General features: G+C 33.3%; 3 protein-coding genes across 3 annotated transcripts; 2 read left to right on the top strand and 1 right to left on the bottom strand.

Annotated features, from left to right (window-relative positions):
• The first annotated feature begins 151 nt into the window (after positions 1-151).
• LOC140862079 (putative late blight resistance protein homolog R1C-3) lies at positions 152-2,709 on the top strand. Its single transcript, XM_073265082.1, has 2 exons — positions 152-980; positions 1,064-2,709. The coding sequence occupies exons 1-2, from the start codon at positions 152-154 to the stop codon at positions 2,707-2,709; spliced, it is 2,475 nt and encodes an 824-aa protein (XP_073121183.1).
• Positions 2,710-5,840: 3,131 nt separating this feature from the next.
• On the bottom strand, positions 5,841-9,762 carry LOC140864533 (SWI/SNF complex subunit SWI3A). The gene is made up of 7 exons (XM_073268776.1): positions 9,649-9,762; positions 8,929-9,542; positions 8,165-8,650; positions 7,032-7,195; positions 6,896-6,945; positions 6,418-6,584; positions 5,841-6,133 (listed from the first exon to the last, which is right to left on the bottom strand). Exons 1-7 carry the CDS (start codon positions 9,707-9,709, stop codon positions 5,936-5,938), a joined length of 1,740 nt encoding a protein of 579 aa, XP_073124877.1. The 5' UTR covers positions 9,710-9,762; the 3' UTR covers positions 5,841-5,935.
• A 4,941-nt stretch (positions 9,763-14,703) lies between these two features.
• On the top strand, positions 14,704-20,669 carry LOC140864074 (DEK domain-containing chromatin-associated protein 1-like). The gene is made up of 12 exons (XM_073267985.1): positions 14,704-15,406; positions 16,118-16,151; positions 16,979-17,058; positions 17,189-17,248; positions 17,595-17,705; positions 17,781-17,861; positions 17,948-18,019; positions 18,959-19,463; positions 19,782-19,879; positions 19,967-19,997; positions 20,101-20,260; positions 20,373-20,669. The coding sequence occupies exons 1-11, from the start codon at positions 14,882-14,884 to the stop codon at positions 20,250-20,252; spliced, it is 1,749 nt and encodes a 582-aa protein (XP_073124086.1). The 5' UTR covers positions 14,704-14,881; the 3' UTR covers positions 20,253-20,260; positions 20,373-20,669.
• The last annotated feature ends 1,149 nt before the right edge of the window (positions 20,670-21,818 follow it).

Raw genomic sequence — 21,818 nt, 5'->3', positions numbered from 1 at the left:
ATTCTGATGTATTATTTCCAGCTTATAATGAAAAAATGTAGCATTGTATTATTTATATTATTAATTACTAATAATTTTATTCCCACGATAAAAAAAAAAAAAAAAATTGTTTCTAACGATTGGTCAAAGGCATCGATCGATCTTTGCTCCCATGGCCGCTGCTTATGCCGCACTCGTTTCCCTTGCTCGATCACTTCGACAGATTCTGAATCTTGAACAACATGTCGATCCTCTTCACAGAGATAAAATCGTTGCTCTCCAAGGAAAGGTTGAATCCATCATCGTTTTCCTCGAACATTATTCAGACAAGTATCGTGGGACGCTCGATCTTGTGGGTAATGGAATCACAAACGCCGCATATCAAGCTCAAGATTTCATGGATTCTTATCTATGTTCTGTGTCAGCAGACGATGATGATTCGGGTTCGGATCATGGGTCCAAGATGAGCTTAGATAGAGACCTGAACATCGCGTTTGAAAGGGTCGATTTTATCTGGGAAGAGGCGGCGAAGATGAAGAACAACTCAGCCGAAGATCTCCGAATCCGACCCATTATCGGCCATTCATCCACACCCAAAATCACTGCCAAAAACAGAGTCGTGGGATTCGAAGATGACTTGAACGCAATCAAAGAACGATTGTACGAAGATTCAGCTATGCTCCAAGTTATCCCAATTGTTGGTATGGGTGGAATCGGGAAGACGACTCTAGCTAGAAAAGCCTACGAGGATTCAACCCGTGCTCGGCAATTCGACATCTGCGCGTGGATCACAGTGTCTCAGCAGTATCAAAGGAGACATGTTCTTCTGCGGCTTCTTCGCGACGTGGAAAAACCTGTTCTCGGACAATCCGGTCCGAGCGATGCTCAATTGGCAACACTAGTGTACCAAACTCTAATGGGTAGACGATATCTCGTCGTGATTGATGATGTATGGAGTACCAAGACTTGGCTTGATTTGAAGATGATATTTCCTGAAGATGGTATAAAAAGTCGGATTTTGTTAACCACTAGGCTATCAGATGTTGCGGTTTACGCAGGATCTTGTGATGCACCATTTCACCAGATGAAGTCGGGGAAATGGTTTTTGGACAAGAATCTTGCCCTCTCCAATTGGTGGAAATCGGAAAGAAGATTGCAAGAAACTGCAGAGGACTTCCTCTAACTATTGCGGTGGTTGCAGGACTACTTCTTTCTAGGGACAACATCGCAAAACAAGCATGGTGGGAAAATGTTTCGGAAAATATAAGTTCAACAAAACCAACGATCGCACTACATTGCTCGAAGATACTATGTTTGAGTTACGACGAGTTGCCTCTTAGACTAAAGCCATGTTTCCTTTATATTCCTGCTTTTTCGGAAGATTCTGAGATCGATGCTCGTAAGCTAATCATGTTGTGGGTTGCTGAGGGATTTCTTAAACTAAGTGATCAGGCTAAATGCTTGGAAGACGTGGGAGAATGGTGCTTGGAGGATCTTGTTAATAGAAGTCTTATCTTAGTGAGCCAAAAAGGGCCGGATGGAAAAATCCAAACTATTGGAATCCATGATCTATTGAGGGAAATTTGTGTAGCAAAAGCTGAAGAAGAGACTTTCCTACATCATGTCTCATCTACAAGGAATGCACAAGTAGAAACCATAGACAATCCAAATCGTCGCCTGGACATTCATTGCACGCAGAATCGTCAGGAATGGCGAATCCTAGACGCAAGCGTACGTGCAGTTCTACTCTTCCGCGATATGTATTGGGGGCCAATCTTATCTCTATGTTGTAGGCGCCTCAATATTTTGGATATACCTCATGTAACTTGGCCAAAGTTGGCTACTGAAATCTCAACATTCGTCTATTTAAGGTACATCGCGTTTTCCTTCAACTATGCATCACGCCCGGATGCTGCCTCGATATCCAAACTTCCCAATCTTGAAACTATAATTGCTCATAATACCGACTTACGACCATTGATAGTGCCTTATGAAATCTTGGGAATGCCACAGCTAAGGCATCTGATCATGAACACCCGTTTCGTTTTAGCGTGTCCTAACACCGGAGGGATCATTCGCGAAAGTGATCTACAAACACTTGAGAAGGTGATGAATTTCAGATTTACTGAAGAGGCCATTGAAATGCTTGCGAGTCTAAAGAAATTGACAGTTGAATTTCATGTGCCCAGCAGTGCTAAATGGGATGATTTGAGACTCAACAATCTTTTCCACCTAAAAAGCCTCCAAGAGTTGAAAGTTTCTGTGTCCAAATTTCCTAAGTTCTCAATGACATGGAACCATGCTTTCCCAACAAGTCTTAAAAGTTTAAGTCTAGAAAGAGTTCCGTTGCCTTGGGAAAACGTTACCATCATCGGGTCTCTCCCGAATCTTCGAGTGCTCACGATGATGCATCTTGAAGTCGATGAAGAATCCGAGTGGAAGCCGGTGGAAGGCCAGTTTCTTCAACTGCAGTACTTATGTTCTTCTTTAGATAATTTGGTGAGTTGGGAAGTTGAAAGAGAGCACTTCCCAAGCCTGGAGACCTTGTGTCTCAATGGCGTTCGTTGGATTGATGAGATTCCTTGCGGCGTCGGAGAAATGCATTCGCTTCAGCTGATTGAGCTATGGCATTGTCCGGAAACATTGGTAGATTCCGCAAAGCGGATTCAAGAGCAACAACATGATAATGGAAATGATGACTTCGAAGTCCATGTTCATGGATCGAGATGAATGATTTTATGGTTTCGTCAACTATCGCTTCGACGACTTTTTGGAAGAGGAAATTGTCCGTGTTCATGTATGGATCGCGATGAATGGTGTTTTTGGTCTCGAACAATGATCATGACAACGTTTGAAGGAGGAAATTTTAAGAACTTGTGTTTGTTTGGATATCGATGCAAGTTTTTTGCTTCACAATTAATCCAAAAAGTTAATGGCGCTTTGCCAGTTTTTGTATATATTTTTAATCGAAATCATTTGTTTCTGATTAATATTTGTACACACTGAGATGAAATTGAATCAAAACTGTAAAGCTTTCTAATTGTAAATAATCTTACAAATTTCGATAAATTCAAGGTAACATTATTCTTGTTCTTTAGTAACATAAACAAACATATATATATGGCCACGCATTCATAAATTTGAGCTTCATCCAAATGAGTATTTATATGTTTTTATAAAAATGTTTTTTTTCATAAAATTTTTATATACAAATTTGTTTTAAATATAATTTTATACTTCGACAAATATTCTATAAAAGTCTTTATATAATAGAAAAGTATTCAGGCAACTATTTAAACCATGATTTTATAATTAAAAATAACTAATAATGTTTTTGGAAAATTATTCTACAAATCATTTTATTTCTATTTTAACCCACATCTTTTTATTCTAAACACCTATCAATTGTTTTTAAAAAATATATATATACTTGAAAAACATTTTTTTGATATTATTTTTCAAAAAACAAAAATCCTATCCAAACACATATTTTAATTTTTTTTACTTAGAAAACAATAAAAACGTTTCTTAAAAAATACAGATCTAAACGGGCCTATATAAATTTTTATATAGTGGATTCTTGTTTTTATTTTATTTTTTTAATGGTTTTTTTTTTAAAAAAAAATAAAAGTTTATGCTTTCAGCCTCTCAGATATAAAATCCATCGATGCATCGAGAGATTTTAAAAAATAAAAGTTTATGCTTTCAGCCTCTCAGATATAAAATCCATCGATGCATCGAGCGATTTTATTTTATTATCACTCACAATTTTTGTATTCACTCCTTTTGAGTATGATTATATATTGTAGGGTTAGAATATTCGCTTAACGACACTTATTGAAGCCCTACATGTGTAAAGTCACCAAATATTTAACCCCCAACAATCTGACATTGGAAGAAACAACTCGGTGGGATTTAAAGCTAAAAGTTTGAGCCTAAAATAATATATTAAGCCCAACTATGGCATTTAAGTCTTTAAAGTAATGTATATCATCATGGGTGACAGGGTGAGGCAATATAAATTACAAAATAATGGTATTCTTTCTGTATCAGTTATATATATAAACTTGTTTCTTTCAACATATAGATTAGAAAAAAATCATTGAGAAAAATAAATTTAAATTTAAATTTTCTATTTTATCTATATTTAATTCACTTACAAAATCGCAGGTTTTTAAAACTTATTAATAATTAAAAGGGACATATAATAATTAGTAAAAAATTTGAAAAATAATGTTAAATAAAAGAGTAACACTCCTGTGAGATGGTCTCATTTGTGAGACGGGTCAACCCTATCCATATTTATAATAATAAAAAATATTTTTGACATAAAATATAATATTTTTAATGGATAATTCAAATAAGATATTCGTCTCAAAAAATGACCTTAAGACCGTCTCATAGGAGTTTTTGCCTAAATATATATATAATACAAGTTTATGAGTTTCATATATTAAAAAAAAGTAGATCTCTTGTGAGAGGTCTCACTAATCTTTATTCGATGAGTCAATCCTATCTATATTTATAATAAAAAATAAAACTTTTGACATAAAAAATAATATTTTTTATGAATGACCCAAATAGGAGATCCGTCTCACAAAATTGACCCATGAAACTGTCTCATATAAATTTTTGTCTAAAAAAATGTGACTTTTATAATCGAAATGGACGGAGTAACTAACAAGTGGAGCACATTCTATTTTCAATTTGATTGGTCGTTTCCTATTGAATTATACAAAATTTAAGTTTTATTTTAATTTTGAATTATTCATGTGGTTTATCTCATATATAGATTAAAATTGGGTTTGGGTAGAAGACATAGGTAGGTGATACCTAATCTGTTCGAAAATTTTCCATATTAATAACAATGTTTGTCAAAAAAAAAAAGGAGTATAAATACAAATATAAAATAAAATACAATAATATATAATAAAAAAATACACTCGTTTTGATAATAGCTACCGTGTTGGTGAGAAAAATATTGAAGAAGTAATAAGTTTGTATAATCAAGTAGTTTAACAAATGATAGCATAAAGATTCTTTTCATTCATTCTTATGACATAGATTTCTTCTTTGTTTTGGCATATGCTGCTAGACAAAATCTAATATACTATTTCAATAAATTATGAAACTTTTGGCCCCGCCCAAGAAAAGAAATGTGCATATTAAAAACGAGCCATTCTCGAAGATACCACCCTGGAAATATGCCCATATACATATGATGCACAACATCATCAAAAGTATGTGAACCTTTATTCTCCATCTTTATATATATATACCAAGCTTTGGAGATATATTTCTTCATGTAATTAACCCAAATCGTCTCCCACAACGAAAAATTAGCAGGAAAGAAAGCCATGGCTTCCATGAAGTGGGATTTGGTGGTAATATGTATTATATTTTGTGAAGTATTGACATTGTATCCAAGAAATGTGGAGGGTGCTATTGGGATTGATCTTAATCCATGCACACTGCCTCAATGCATTGCTGCGTGTCGAAAATTGCTGGCCGGCAAGTATGTTGATGCAACATGTGCACTTGGATCAAAAGGAAAATACTGTATTTGCTTGGGATGAAGAAGGTTTGGGTCTTTAACGACCTGCGTATTATTTTACATGACATGATAAATACGCGTTCTCGACTTATTTTTCTCAACTGATACGGAGATTTGCCACTTATTCCAAGACGAAATCTGCGACAAAGCAGTTGATGTAGAAGATGAAGCATTTGTGTTGGTTTTCTTTCTTCATCTGTCTTCTATTTTATTTATTTTTTTGCCTTGTCTAGTGGGGAAATCACCCTTTTGATTTGATGATATATTTTGTATGTGAGTACCGTTCAGTTTACACATAGTACTGATATATGACCAAATAATTTCTGAGATAAATAATAAAATAATCCATAACAATGGTGATAATAAACAATATTGCAAAGAAAACGGCTTCTTACACTACTTTCATCTAACAGTATCAGGTTGATACTTCACAGAGGAAGGCTCCTTGGTTTTGTTTATGCCAGCAGTACATATCTTTTGCAACACTTGTAGCCGTTCGGTGACGAGAGATTCTTCGAGTTCCTGGATTCGGGGACCTTCCTTTTCCATGATTGACATCAGATCATCAAGATATTTCGTCTTGCGATGCACCTTCCTAAGCTGAAATCACATAAAAAGAATGTAAATGAATGCTTCTGGTATCGCGGAAAGCAAGAATAAAGAAGACATGAATAGGAACCATCAAGCTCTGATAAATTGGATGAACTTGAATTCGCAAGAACACTGACTATCGAACCATATGAAATTCGATTAATACAATAGCATCAAGAGATATATGAAGAAAACAGGCCTATCTTGTGAAACCAAAGAAATCTCACCAAATCAATTAAATGATTAATCCTAAAAAAAATTTGTTAATTCCCAGTATCAGGAGAAGTAACAACCTGGGCATCCAGTAAAGTGGACATCAAAAGCTCGATTTCTCTCTCCTCTTGATCAGCCAACAACTTGGCATTTGCAGCAGCAGCACCAAGTGCCGTTGCAGCTGCTGCCCTTGTTCTCAAATTTAACGGAATTATGCTCTTCGTAACAGATGCCTCATCCAGAATTTCTGTGGATAAAGGTTAATCAAATATTTAGCGACTCAGTGAGCCGAAGGGTGATATCATACCTCTAATAAATGTCCAACAAAAGAGAAGGGACAGATTATATTGACCCCCTTTGTTGATTCGTCTGAATAACAACCTTCCCTTTGAAAATAAAAACCGCAACCCCCATGTACATGCAATGATTCAGTATGTCTTGGTTTGTTAGGAAAGGTGGCAACTAAAAATGTAATGTATTTATAACTTCCGAGAGTTTTTAACCTAAAACAAATGTTTAGAGTAGATGCAATTTTTTTCTAAAAACATGAACTTGTACCTGATTGATTGTTCCTTCCACTTTCAACTGAATGATCAACCTCAGATGCTCTGTGAGAGTGGGAGATAATCATTTGACCAACTTAAGCATATTAATACTTTTGAGGGGGTAATATTTCGTTAACTAGCACACATACCTCTTTTCTTTGGTAGTTCGCGGAGATGTTTCTGAGTGAACAAAACCGCCGTAATCTTCAAATATTCCTCTTGAACACTGGTTTTCATAACAAAGGGCTGTAACTGCAGCCTCGGACGCAGTAGCCGTGATGTGTGGGCCCACCACGGTCGAAATACGAGCTACCTGATAAGAGTATGTGTCAAAATTGAGGAGTGCAATAATGTCAACCAATTGATAGCTGAAAATAAGCTTAAATGACATACTACCAAATCTGTGCAGACTAAAGACTCCATTTGCATCATCAACGTGTCACGTTTTTATAATTAGGGAAAATTGTTTTTCAGTCCGTTATGTTTGTTCTCTTGTGATTTTATTCCCCTATATAGTCAAATTGCAGTCTGAGTCCCATATTTTTATTTTTATTTTTATTTTGCAATTTCAGTCCGATTTTAGCCAGAAAAACCCCTACTCGTCGGATTTTGATGAGTTTACTTCGGAGCTTGCCTATGTGGCATAAATATTGGGGCTGAGAAATGTTGAAGAAGGGGGGGTGGGGGAAGAGGATGCTCTTGAATCCCTTTGAATGGTTGCTTGAAAAATCCCCAATTTTTATGTCACATATGCATGTTCCGATCCCAAATCATTAAAATCCGGTCAGCAGGATTTTTCTGGCCAAAATTGCCAGATAATTATACACAGAACTAGGACAGCAATTTAACTATATAGCTGATTAAAATAGCAAGAGGGCAAAGGTAACGAACTGAAAAAGCAATTTTCCCTAGAAATTATCAAGGAAAAATATCTTCTTTAATTCATTTTCAATATCAGATTTCCACAAGAACATCAATTTGCATGACGTCGTTGAAACACTAACACTATTGCACCGGAAATATTTTCTTGGTGCAATAAATACCAACAAGAAAATGTGAAATAAAGATCCAGACAGAATTTATTTACAACAATTAAAATACTTCAAAAAAATGAAATACAACAACGGACAATCAATAAAAGTCTGCATTAAAATTTCCTGTCCTGCATTGTCTGTTTGGAAATTGCTAAAAATAAAATGCTAATACTAAAAAGTAAAAACGAAGCGAAGAATTCAAAAGATGAATGAAGCAGAAATATAAGAAGCAAATAGACTACGATGACCTGTTTCATCAAAGGACTGCCATAATCTGAAGATTGTTCTGTCCGCAATCTTTTCGGAGCTGGACCATCATTGTCAGTGTCTCCATTCTGACTATCATCATCCTTGAGCTCATGGCTCAAATTATCTGGTTTCACAGATTCTTGCAATTCCTCGGAAGCTAATCCTGCTTGTTTAGAATGACTATCCTCATTCAAGATGTCCAAAAATTTATTCTTTTTATCAGGAGCTCCCACCATAAGACTGCCGAAGGGCAGCTGTATAAGCTTTGATATACAATCCAGTTTGCTTTTCACTCCAACATTCTTAGCAACAAGATCCCAATCATCTCCATGCTTAACCATGGATTCTAAAAGAAGTAAAGTTTCTGCTTCAGTCCAGGCGGATGCCTGATTTGCACTGTCATTTAGCTTGAAATCGTCCGCAGACATGTCTTTCCCATAATTACCACTTTTGAAACACTTTTCACAAAGAATTAAGCCTCCTTCCTGATGTATGGAAACATTAATGGCATAGACACCAGTTTTATTGAATTAACAAAAACAAAAACAAAAACAAAAACAAAAACAAAAACAAAAACAAAAAAAGCAATAGAAACATATGATCAATAAAAAGATTATCTTTTGCAGCCCATAGAGTTCATGTTGCGATATTTGCTTCAATTTTGACAACTTTCGACGATGAAAACTAGAAACCAACATCGTTTATGAAATAAAAACATCAACAGTATAACACATAAGCATCAATAGGTAACTGTTTATACTACCTTTGTGCACTCATAGCGGGAAGAATCACAAGTCTCTTCACAGCTCCCACAAACCAAGCGTTTCTTCTTCTCCTGCTGCATCAATTCCCCGTAAACATCCGAATACGAAGCCAATGGCGGCCACTTAAACCCATTATCCCCCACGTACCCAACAAAACCACCACCATCCACCACCACAGGCGGGGGCAGTGGCGGCAGAGGCACCACAGGTTTCACAGAATTAGGAGCCGCCACAACTCTCACCCCATACGGGGCTCCTTCCTCCACCTTCATCCTACCCTTCCAACCCTCCTCCTCCTCCTCTCCCCCAAACGGCGCCGTCTTACCACTCCCACCGAAATTCTCCCTCTCATTATCGTCATCAACGTTGAAATTAATGAGACCCCATTTCTCCAAAAAGGTGAAAACTTTGTGCAGGACGCTAACGTCACCGACCAGTGACTTCCTCACCTCGGTGAACGACAGTTTTCTTGAAGGGTCCTCTCTGTATTTTGAGATGATGAAATCCCTGTACTCTTTGTAGATCCTGGGTGACCTGGTGATCGAGCTCGCGTCGAAAAATTCCCTCAGCGAAAATCTCTCCACTTCGTGAATGTTTATCCAAGAAAACCAGCCTTCAAATCACCCAAAAAAATTCCAAAAAAACAAAAACAAAATCAGGGTTAGGGCCAAAAGATTAAAGTACAAATATCAAATTATTAACAATGATCGGGGGCTTACTGGAATGGCTTGGAATGGTGTAGAGCTCCAGCTCCTGCGAGCTTCTTTCCATGGTGGCCATTGAGGTTGAATCCAGTTAAGAATTACGTTTATTTTTGTCTCGTCGGGGGTTTATTTGAGTTGCGGAGATATGTTTTAAAATAAGTATTTTAAAAGCTATAATTTTTTGGTTTAAAAAAGCTATACTTTTAATTTTAAAAAGTGTTTATTTAAGTAATTTTTTGATCAACCAAATATCTTGTTAATTGAAAAGCCTTTTTTTTAAAAAAAATACTTTTTTGACTTGACTTTTAAAATCAAACGGTATCGTAGTCTCTTTTTAAAAACTTTTATTTTATATTTCAAATCGAAAAAAAAACTTTTATATTTATTTATTTACATAATAAAAATTGTGAATGTTTTTTTTTGCAAGTCAAGTTTATAAGACATATATCTTATTAGATTAGAGGGTGTTTGGCAGAACTTAAAAGCTCTAAAACAGCTTATAAGCTGTCAAAATAAGTTGTTTGACAGCTTATTTGTTTTTAAAAAAGTAAGGGATGCACTTTTTTCTAAAAGATCTTATTTTAGCATTCTATTTCTCTAAAATATCCTTATATATTTTAATAAATCTTCATCATATCCTCCACCCATTAAATATTAAATATTAATTTTAAAAAAATATTCCAAATCATATAAATTTTTCTAAAATAAAATATTATAAAAATATTAGTTTTTAATATATGTTTATTCTAAAACTATTTTCATATATGTATAACTCGAAACATTATTTTCATATAATTATACTTTTTTGGTAATTTCGACGATAAAAAGATCTTATAATACCAAACACATCAACATCTTTAAGTTATTTAAAATAAGTTTATCCAAACACTTTAACAGCTTATTTTTAAAATAAGTTCTAACAGCTTATAAGTTCATAAAACAACTTTCAAATTCTAGGAGCTTATAAGCTTTTTTAATAAGCTTAGTCAAACACCCTCTTATTTTATAAAAAAATATTATATTTATATCAAAGGTTAATTTTCATTACAAATATGGATTGACATTTGATACCATCCGCCGTCTCACACCGTCTCTTTGTATTATTCGATCAGAAAATTATGGATACATCAGGTATAAGCCAATTCACAATTTTTTTTAAAAAAAAAACCGGGTTGTGTTGATAATCTTTCGTAAAAAAAATTATAAATAAAAAAGTGTTTGGCTAAGCTTTATCTACAAAATAGCTTATAAGCTTTGGAATTTATAAGCTAGTTTAGGATTTTCAAAACTTATTATTTTAAAAATAAGTTGTTAAAGTGTTTTGATGAATGTATTTCAAAAAAATTGAAGATGTTATGCGTTTGTCATTATAACATCTTTTTATTATAAAAAATTTGAAAATAATATAATACTATTAATTTTTTTTAAAGATAATTTTTTAAAACTTGTATCATAAATTTTAAATATATATTATAAAAAATAAAAATGTTTTATATTTTGATTTCAAAAAATTGATATTCTTTTTTTGATAGCCAATAACAATTTTCATTTCACTCTAAAAGAGCAAAGTGTACATTGAAAAGTTGTCTTTTAAATAATGTTGATATTTAATTGGTGTAGGATGGTAGCACTTAGTCGTGTCACGCCCAAATTAACCAATCAAATCAAATAAATAAATATGTAGTAATGAGAATATGGATCTTTCCCACGAGTAGGATTGAAATTTATTGTGCTATGAATTAAAAATATGAAAAATAAATAGAAGGAAATTTTTGTTTTTCAGATTAAATTCTAATAATTTAGAAAATAAATAAAGACTAATTCTAAAATTCACCTAACTATCGTGCAAGATTAAAATTAAGTTTACTAACAATCAATTAAACAAGCATTAATATCGGTCGATTACGCCATTGAAGTTTATTCACTCGATCATCGTTCTCAAAAAATAATCAATTCACATTTTAATATTCTCTATTGAAATATTAATTTCTATCTCACCTTAATTTTAAGTTAAATAAAAGCAAACGGTTTAATATTAACTATTACCAATGAATCAACCAAAATACGAGCGATTAAGGTTTAAGCTCAAGGTAGCATTCAAACTGGTGAGATTGATGAAGCTAAACAACACAAATACAAGCGGTAGTATTTAATCTAGTCAAGAGATGTTCATACGAATTAATAAATTCAATAGCATAAATTATCAATCGTAGTTGCTTCACAAATTAGAGGGATCAAACAATTACGGATTCGATATCTAATTTAGCTTTAGATTGTATGAGAAAATTACTAGGTGGTCAAGTCAATAATCAAACACACAATCATGATTATCAAATTCAAACAACTCTTGATATTCAAACCAAAATCAAACAATAAAAGTACCAAAATCTCACAAGAAAAATAAAATTTCAAGGATTCGTCTTCCTCATTCAATTATTTAAACCTAGCCACACAGAGCCATTAAAAACTAACAAGAAAAATTGAAGAACAAAAATAATCTAAGAACAAAAAAGGAAAATCTAGCCGCCAAAATGTGTTCCACACGTTATCTGCCCTCCAAAACTGATGATTTCGTGTGTTTTTATCTATAAATAAAGACCTAGAGTCCTCCCAAGCTTTCCTTCCTTTTAAAAACAAATTTTCCTTGTCGCGGACACGCTCGAGCGCAATAAGTGGTTGCTCTAGGGCACTATTTTTCTGTCCCGACTTTATTTTTTCGCCCACGCGCGCGCGCTCGAGCGCAAGATTTCACCGCTCGAGCGCGTTATAATTCTGTCTTATTTTTATTTTTGTTTTTGTTTTTGTTTTTTACTTCTGTCCAGCTTCAAAATCTTACACTTTGCGCACTCAAACGCAAGTTTTGACGGTTCAAGCGCGGATACTTCATGTTTTCTTCTATTTTTCTTCTCAATTTCTCATCATTTTGCTCAATTTCTTTCATTTTTCCTATATCAAATCGCAAACACTGATTAGAAACTATAAAATCAATTTAATCACGGAAAATTCACCTAATCTTACAAATTATTTCAAGTAAATCTAGAAAAATATCACAACATCAGAGAACATGATAGATATATAATTATGAAAATATAAAAAGCTATTTTTGAAAAATAAAATTTTAAAAATATAATTTTAAAATAAATTAGTGTCACCTTAGCTTTTTTAAAATAATTATTAGTTGTTAAACAACTTATTATGACTGCTTATAAATTGCTCTACCATAAATTTTTTGGGGGCTCATAAGCTCAGACCTGAACTCTAAAGCTCAACGTGGATGCTTGCATCAATAAGAATTTCATACTTTATAGTGTTGGTGGCGTCCTTCGTGTTAAACTAAGGAGATTGCTGATGGCATTTGGTAAGCAGATCACTAAACCTTTATCGGTTATTTATGTAGAACTACAAGCTATCGAGGTGGGTATCAAGATTCTCTATCAAAAAGATTTACGAGATATTCAAGTAACTTCAGATTATCTTTTGACAGTGCAAACAATCATTGTCCATTTATCTGATTTGAGCTACGTTGGAGGTTATGTGTCCGAGATTAAAGAACTTTTGAAGAAACCTACTATTTTTGAGCTTGTGCATGAGAATAGATTAGCTAATAGTGTAGCGCATAATATTGCTTCTTCCTCTCATTCATCTTTTATTTGGGTGAATAATGAGTTTCTTCATTGGCTGATAGAGCTTGTAATGAACGATTCCTCGTAATAATATTTACAAGTTTTGAAAAAAAAAAAAACCCTTGAAATCAAAGTTTAATTTTAAAATTCTAATTGTTTTTAAAATTATCATTTTGCAAAACGGAGAGTGAGAGAAAATTATATATTGACACACACATTTAATTTATTTCCAAAAAAGTTATATCGTTCTCACACTGTTATACATATTTTTTTTATAATTACATATTATATATCTAGTGATGAATATCATATTAACGACGATGACCGGTCTTCTGGTATGAATATGGTTAAACAATAAATAAAATTAAGATTTTAATTTATGACTTTAAGTACATTTTTATTGTGTGAATTTATCTGATCGACAAGATTATAAAATTATTACCACTAATTTAATAATTTTTTTTGAGGTACCACTAATTTACTAAATACGAGGGTGCATTGTACACGATGCATATATATGCATAAATTTTTTAAATTAATTTTTATGTTATTTTTAGAAATTGCATGGTAAATTAGATATTTAAAAGTTCAAGAATGATAATTTTCTAATCTAAATATTTTTTTTTAAAAAAATATATCTAATCATTTAAAAATAAAACACAAATATAGCGAGTGTCATTTGATAAATAAGATTGTTTATAGTGGCTAAAAAAAAGAGGAGATCATATAAAATGACTAATTTGTCTAATAATTTTGATTTTATTAATAATTAATTTAGAATATAATCGTAATTTCATCTCAAATTTCACTAATTAATTGAAAGTTATTTTATTAAAGGATTTCTACTATGATAACATAGTAACTAGTAAGTAAGATACAGTAAGATATTGAATTTTACAAATATTCAGTATTATATATATTTAAAATCAATAGATCAAATCACCTTTTTCCGAAATCAAATCCTTATACAAGTTATTTCAGAAACTTTCATATCATTCACTAAAATCCTTTACCGTAAAATTATGAATGCTATTAAAACTATAAAATATAAATGTTTATATTATTAATTAAAATAAACTCCTATGTAAAATAAGTAATATTTAGTAAGTTTGTGATTTTTTTATAAATTCATAAATATCTCGTATATTTTATTGAAAGAAAAGTTATTATTAATATAATTAAATCTTTCCGGGCTTCTTATTCAATTTTCCGTTCAAATTAAACTACCACGTTACTTTTAATGCTATATTAAAAAAAAAAGAACAACGATCACCTCCACAATATCTAATATTTGAATTCATAATCAATAGTTGCAATTGTAACATTTGTATGTTTGGATTTATAGTTAATTTTTTCCACGTGTTACACGTGTATGTTTCGATGGCCAGTATTTTATTATTTTTGGAAAGCCTCGAGTATTTTTCACCCAAAATGTTCAAAACACAAAGAGCTCCAATCGTACCCGCCTTTTGGTCCAAAATAATTTGCCCTAATTCGTTCAATTACAACTCATTCATTCAACTGAAAAAATCCAACTCCTAAGTCTCCTAAAATCTTATCTCTCGGCACATTCGCGCACACACAGGTGATTAGGGTTTTAGGTGGTGTTTGAATTTTGCTGATTTATGGATTCGGAGAAGGAAACCGTGGAAGAGAGCAGGAATCACGTGGAGGAGAAGGATGCGGCTGAAGTCGAAGAAAAAGCCGATGTTAAGGAAGACGCTGGTGAAGTAGGTGCTGAAAAGGGTGGAGAAAAGGAGGAGAATGGAGATGAAGAAGAGGTAAATGAAAAGGGGATGGAGATGGAAGTGGAAAAGGAGGAAGGTGAAGGAAAGGTTGTGGAGGAAGGTGAAGGAAATGTTGCGGAGGAAGAGGAGGTGAACGAGGAAGATCAGGGAAAAGGCGGTGAACAAGAAGGGAGTGGCGAGGAAGAAGAAGATAAAGGGGAAGGGAAAGAAGAACTGAAGGCGGAGAAGGGAAGTTCGAAGAAGGGCTCGAGAACAGGTAAGAGCAAAAGTGAGAAAACGGAATTATCATCACCGAGGACGCCAGGAATTGAGAGGCCAACTAGGGAAAGGAAGACAGTGGATAGATTTGTGGTGAACGCAACTGTGAGAGGCTCTGCCACCAAACTTGTGGCAATTGGGAAGGTACCTTTCAAAATCGTAGTCTTTTATGATAAATTGCAATTTTCATGCGAATACATTGTTGTTGTTATTATTATTTCTTGGAAAATTTGGTATCTTGATAGGAGAAACAAAACTTGAGATGGGAAATACTTGTTGAGTATGCAATTTTAAGCGGGTGAATTGTGTAGATCCTTTAATAATATGAGTGGAGAGATAAAATACAATGTGGAAAGTGGATTGAACTTTGCAGAGAGTATATATTGAGTAGGTTCCCCAGCCTATGATGCAGATAGCTTTTATTTGATGTTGTTATCGATCTATGGAATCATTTTTGAGTTTTAGATGTGCTCTATTGTGATTTCGGAAATTACAAGGATTAGTGTATATTATGCTTGTGAGGGTAAATTGAGGTGGACGAGAAACAAGAGGGAAAATACTTGCTTTTAGTTAAGATCACACTTCAACGGTGACAGTGTAGTACTCAGCTCTGTCTGAATTGAACTTAGTACGCAAAAGGCTATGTGCAAGAAATTTTGAGGGAAGTATTTGATCAAATTAGCCTTTACGCTTAGATGGTGTTCTTAGATTTGCCAAAGATTAGGGAGAATGCATAGAAAATTAGTATAAATAGACTTTAAAGAAGAACCTTGAATCTTAATATTTGTTATTTGTTTGAGAGAGGAGGTTCCAAAATTATTATTGGTACTTACTCTATTGACTCTATGCCAACAGGGTCAAGGTACACAGCTCAAGGACATCCCAAATGGTATGATATTATTTTTCTACCTGAATTTAAACTTTAAAGTTACTTTGGGTTTTAAAGTGAAAATCTACATACTGCCAGATTATTTGTTTTTGGGTATTGCGGTTGCTGCTTGTTATGATTCTATTGACTTTCTTGAGTTTTTTTTACAAGATTATGATTTGATCAACGTGTCTCTTTTCTTTGGGATGGTTTTGTGATGGTCTGCTTGGGGGATGCTTAGGAAGTTTGCAAAATTGGTCTCCATTTTAAATGTAGAACTCAATTTACTGTTTGGACGTATTTTTTTATTGGTCTCATCTCACAATTTTTGATCCGTTACAAGTGTTGTGATAATAGTTTGGATTTAAACGAGGATCTGGCTGAAGTCTAGCTTGTTGGTGATTGGTCATTGCAAAGCAAAGATTTGACTTGTTTGTCAATGTATTGAAAGTTTGAAACCACTTTAATAAAAAAGCTGTCCCAGGATATGTTTTAGACAAATGTTTTTTCAGTGAATATTTTATCAAAATACAGGGCAAAAACTAGAAAATTGATTTCACTAAATGCATAAACTCAAAGTTCTGTATACAGTCATATGTAGTTATATGATAAGTCTCCTCTTCTTCCCACTAATTTAAACTACCCGAATGGCTGAACCAACCAAAACGTAACATTCAAGCAGCAGATGGAAAACATTATTTTATACAAACTAATGAAACAGCACCACACGTAGGTAGCAATCTGAATGCATTTTACCTTGCTGGTTTCCGTTTTTATATCTGTTATAACATTGGATGAAGTGATATTATTGGACCTCTATCTTGTTATCTACGTTATGAATCTTTCAGTGGCTTTCAAGTTGTCTAAGAGAAAAGCTGATGAGAACCTGCAGCTTCTTCACACCATTCTTTTTGGGAAAAAAGCGAAGGTCTCCTTTTTCTATGTCAAATATTTATGTTCTGCCATCCTGTCCTTTGTTTCATCTTTCTTATGTTCAGGTTTTTGTAGGTAATTTCTTCCATTAATGTGGAGTTTGATCACTGACTGCTTTGTTACAGGTGCAAACTTTGAAGAAAAATATAGGCCTCTTTTCTGGTTTTGTATGGATTGAAAATGAGGTATGTTTTTCTTTCATTTTCAGTTATTTGGTGTTACATCCTTGATATTAAAGTGTGGGTACTAAATTCCAGAGGAAGGGAACGGAGAAGTATTATTTGGCCTATGTGGTAGTTTTCCAGAAATACCTGGCTACATTTTAAAACGGCAGGTCATGCTTTGTAGTTAAAAAGAAAAAAATCCATTGTTTTAACTTTTAAGTTTTGTCGGATCTTGAAGTTGTGAATGTGTTTTCAGAGTTTACAGCATAAGTGTATGGCCCCCCCTGGTTGGTGCTGTGTCATTGGACTGAGTCATAAATAATGTGTGCATGATCAATTAACTCAAGTTTATAATGGTGTGTAACAGGAAAAACAGAGGGGTAAAGTTAAAGATAGGCTTGACAAATGTGTTAAAGAAAAATTGTTGGATTTTTGTGATGTCCTGAATATTCCTGTCTCCAAAGCCACTGTAAAGAAGGTAATCTCGTTATTTGATTTTGTTTTGAAATCATAAATGTTCAGTTCTTTGATCATATGCAGTTGTGTTTTCCAGGAAGAACTCTCTGTGAAGTTATTAGAATTCTTAGAATCTCCTCATGCTACGACAGATATCATACTCGCTGAAAAAGACAAGGTAAGTTTACTTGTTTTTGTGTTTGTTGATGCATCAATTGAACAGCTATATGATATTTCTTCTTCTTTTTTCACAAATCTCTGAAGAGTAAGAAGCGAAAGAGCAAGAGCTCATCAAGCAAAACTTCTGCTGACATAGCTGCTGGAAAATCTAGAAAGGTCAGGCCTTAAATAATGATAGTTTGCAGGGAAAAGTATGCTAAATTATATATTGGAATGTGGAGGAAAGATTTAAAAAGATCATATTATGGACTTATATAAAACATTTGCAATGCACTTTGCTTCAATTCAATCCTTATGCGATAGTTTTATCTATCCTGGGTATTTGTTTTCAATGCGAGCCGATTACATTCGAAACAAGTATTAGTATGTGCATTTTAAGGTTGTAAGTTTGTACGGCACAGATATGGTTTTTCTCATGGATGCCTGCGCTAACTCTCTTCTCGCTGTGTTGGTGGTTTCTTTTTTCTGTTTGTTTTTTCCATTAGTTCAACAATCACAACTCACAGCTCTAATAATGACTTCGGATTGTGATGTGAGGTCACTATATGTTTCAAGAGTCTGATATAGCATTAAATGCTTTAGTGCCATGAGGCTGTCGATTGAAAAAAAATGTTTTGTGAAGCAACTCTTATAAACCACTAAATTTTCATTTTCCCTGTTCTTTTTCGTATTTTTTTGATGTGTTAAGACTTCACATTTATTCTATTTCGATGTATTGGCTTTACATTTATTCTATTATGTCGTCCGGGAAGGGGAACTAGGAGGGGGTTGATTATACTAATAGTGGATGGCTTATATCACATTTCAGAATGGCAAATGCAATTTTCCATTTCGGTTTTCTGCTATGGCCCCATTATCTGTCTGCCAAAGCTGCTGGATTGGCAAGTTAAATAGCCAGTTACGAGGACCAATTTTGCATTTGAACCTTCAAATCATGGCAACCCATGTGGGAAAAGTATATATACCAATGCAGTATGTGATTGTGAAATGAGTTTGTTGTGAGCTTGCCATGTGGTAGAGTCTTATGTTTCTTCCATCATAGTTACCTGTATTTGCTTTCACTTTCTAATGGCAGCTGCTCTTATCTGCGTTTAGAAACCAAAATTGGAGTCTGAATCTGGGAAAAAGAAAAAGTATTCAAGTGAGGAACAGGATGATGATAAAAGCGAGCATTCACAGAGCGAAGATGACCAGGACGACGACGCTGTTTCTGGAGCAGAAAGTGACAAGGAGATAACTAATTCAGAGGAAGAAGATGAAGATCAAGAGGAACCCAAGAAGCAGATGGTTCCCGAGAAGAGTTCTTCAAAGACAAGTGCCAAAAAGGATTCTGGAAGCAGGATTGATAAAAAGTCCAAAGCAGCCAGTAAACAAAGATCTGCCAAAGCGCCCGACACCCCTGGCAATTCTACCAAAAAGTCCTCCAGTTCAAAGAAACTTGTCTCTGAAGCTGAATCCAAGAGTGAAGTAAGGACACCTGTGACTAAGAAACGAAAAGTTGATAAGCAGAGTGAGGAAACAAGTACACCTCCAAAGGATACATCTTCAAGCAAGAAAAAAGCAAGCAAGTCTTCTACCAAAGTGGTGGAAAAGGATCAAGGTAACCCTTAACTTTCATCACAGACTCAAGTTGTAGGAAACCATACCTTGTGCATGGTGTTCTTCTTTATGTTTCAACAATGTCTATTCCTATCCTGGGTTATTTAAAGACAACAAGTTATCACTCATGGCCAAGTTGCAAATAATGATGAAATAATTCTGCAATTTAGCTTGAAAGTTTAAGGTACTTCGGAGTGAAATAGTTAAATGTTTCTTCATACTGGTTGATTTTGAGTTTTCAGGATTGCCTGATTCAGTTTTCCAAAGAATTTATTTCAAGGTCTCGTTTTGAATTTTTTTCGACCTTTCTTTGTGATAGGTAAAAAGGAAAGTAGCAAAAATGCCAAGAAAGAACCCACCAAAGAAGAAATGCATGCGGTGGTAACAAGTATACTAAAGGAAGTAGATTTTAACACCGTAAGTTGTACTTTTCCATTTTGCTAGTGCTGGCCATGGTGAATCTTTTATATCTCAGTTACATGTTTCCTACATAATTAAATGCAGGCAACATTATCTGACATTCTCAAACAACTCGGTATGACATCCTTTATCCTCATCATTTTTTTCTACTAAATTTTAAGACCATATTAATCTTTGGTTGATCTGATGTTAACCATTATGAATGTGAGTGACATCAGGAAAACACTTTGGGATAGACTTGATGCATAGGAAATCAGAGATTAAAGAAATAATCACGGAAGTCATAAATAACATGTCCGACGATGAAGATGAAGAGGCGGCTGAATCTGGAGACGATACAGGAAAAGAGAGAAAGGACGACAAGGCGTAAATTAACAGGCAAGCAAAAACTCTCTGCCCCCTCCCGATAGTTTTGGTCACCATGAACTATCTTCTGGTAATCTTCGTTTTAACAAATTTCATCTACAATCGATCATTTCACTTTTTGCAGGTTGCCCATCAAGCCTTTAAACGCTGTAATCTTAAACATGTAGCCCTCTTTTAGATGTTGCATTTTAGCCTTCAGGTTTTTTTCTCGTCCCTTTTAAAAGTACTGCATAGTTCTTAATTTTATAAAATTTAGTTTATATATATCCAGAGGCTAATTCATATGCAGAAAATATGTCTTGTAGCAAGTAGAAATGATCCAACATCCGTACGAGTTGTAACTTAATTATTATGTTATTTTTGAGAAATTGAAAAGGGCGTGTAATGCCCTTTTAATATTTATTTTAACTTTCCTATGTTATATATATTTTGTACTTTCTTGACATTTATTAGCTATACTAGGTAGTGTTTGAGATAACTTCTAGGAAACACTTCTCAGCTTTTTCTTAACAAAATTTTACAAATTTTCAAACGGAAAAGTTGAGAAGTGTTTTCTAGAAGCTTTCTCAAACAATACCTTAGACAACGGGGTGTTTTTATTAATGTTTCATTGATGATTGTTAGTAAAGTTGCGCAATATTATTATTATTAGTAAATAATAGAGAGGTCATTAATTTTTAATGAAGACCCACTAGGGCTTGGCCTTTGGGGTGGCTCTCAGCGAAAGGTTAATTTTATTTATCATCATTCCTGACAGCGCACTGCCATTTCACATGTATCTTTGAAAACGAGCGAACGCATTAATTTCACCTAGTGGATTTTTTGACATAAAATTTCGAGTTATCCGTATTTTTTAAAATAATATTTAATATAAAATGCATCAAACCTTCCGGAATCTGGATCCTCTGCTGTTTTCTAAGAACAACACTTTGTATTGTTCATGCAAAATGCTATCATTTTGCTAGCTTTGAATTTATTTTTTAATTTTTGTTTTTTTTTTGTTTTTTGTGTACAGACTAAAAGGGCATTGCATTTTATTTTGATAATCACGTTACCTTCTTTATTTTGGCAATATAAAGATATTTTCTTTTCTTCTTGCTTATGCTATTTACATGTATTACAATTTTTGTATGTTAATGTAAATAAAAAATTCATTTTGATATATAAACTTTTAAAAAATAAATATTTATTTATTATAATTTTATAAGTTTTTTAAAATATATTTTAAATGTATATATGATTTTTTTAAGAGTGTGATTTTATTATTACATATTAATATAAATACAGTAAAAAAGTGTAATTTTATTATATTAAATATTTATAAATATACAAGCAGTAAGTCAACTATTTGTTATAATATAAAACTTAAATAAATTTAAATTTATTTTTTTATATTTCTTATTCATAAAATAAAATAATTTTAAAAAAAAAAATGGTTATTTGAATTTATTACAAATATGAATTTGTCAATTATCAATAATTCGTATCAAAATGAATTTTATTTTGTTAATGTTTTTGAGAATAATTTTTTTAAAAAATAACTTTGAAGCTATTTTGAAAAAAAAAATGT

Source organism: Henckelia pumila, chromosome 4, assembly GCF_033568475.1.
Source record: "Henckelia pumila isolate YLH828 chromosome 4, ASM3356847v2, whole genome shotgun sequence".
NCBI lineage: Eukaryota > Viridiplantae > Streptophyta > Magnoliopsida > Lamiales > Gesneriaceae > Henckelia > Henckelia pumila.
Note: the sequence above shows the minus strand (reverse complement) of the source record. Positions and strands in the feature narration are given on the sequence as shown.

What these genes read in the sequence shown, in the direction of transcription:
- LOC140862079 (XM_073265082.1), top strand. Translation starts at nt 152, where the DNA reads ATGGCCGCTGCTTATGCCGCACTCGTTTCCCTTGCTCGATCACTTCGA. An exon ending in GATGATATTTCCTGAAGATG is followed by an intron (nt 981 to 1,063) that starts GTATAAAAAGTC and finishes CCATTTCACCAG; the next exon opens with ATGAAGTCGGGGAAATGGTT.
- LOC140864533 (XM_073268776.1), bottom strand. Translation starts at nt 9,709, where the DNA reads ATGGCCACCATGGAAAGAAGCTCGCAGGAGCTGGAGCTCTACACCATT. An exon ending in CGAACTACCAAAGAAAAGAG is followed by an intron (nt 6,946 to 7,031) that starts GTATGTGTGCTA and finishes CCACTCTCACAG; the next exon opens with AGCATCTGAGGTTGATCATT. An exon ending in CCACTTTACTGGATGCCCAG is followed by an intron (nt 6,134 to 6,417) that starts GTTGTTACTTCT and finishes ATGTGATTTCAG; the next exon opens with CTTAGGAAGGTGCATCGCAA.
- LOC140864074 (XM_073267985.1), top strand. Translation starts at nt 14,882, where the DNA reads ATGGATTCGGAGAAGGAAACCGTGGAAGAGAGCAGGAATCACGTGGAG. An exon ending in CTGCTGGAAAATCTAGAAAG is followed by an intron (nt 18,020 to 18,958) that starts GTCAGGCCTTAA and finishes ATCTGCGTTTAG; the next exon opens with AAACCAAAATTGGAGTCTGA. An exon ending in AGTGGTGGAAAAGGATCAAG is followed by an intron (nt 19,464 to 19,781) that starts GTAACCCTTAAC and finishes TCTTTGTGATAG; the next exon opens with GTAAAAAGGAAAGTAGCAAA.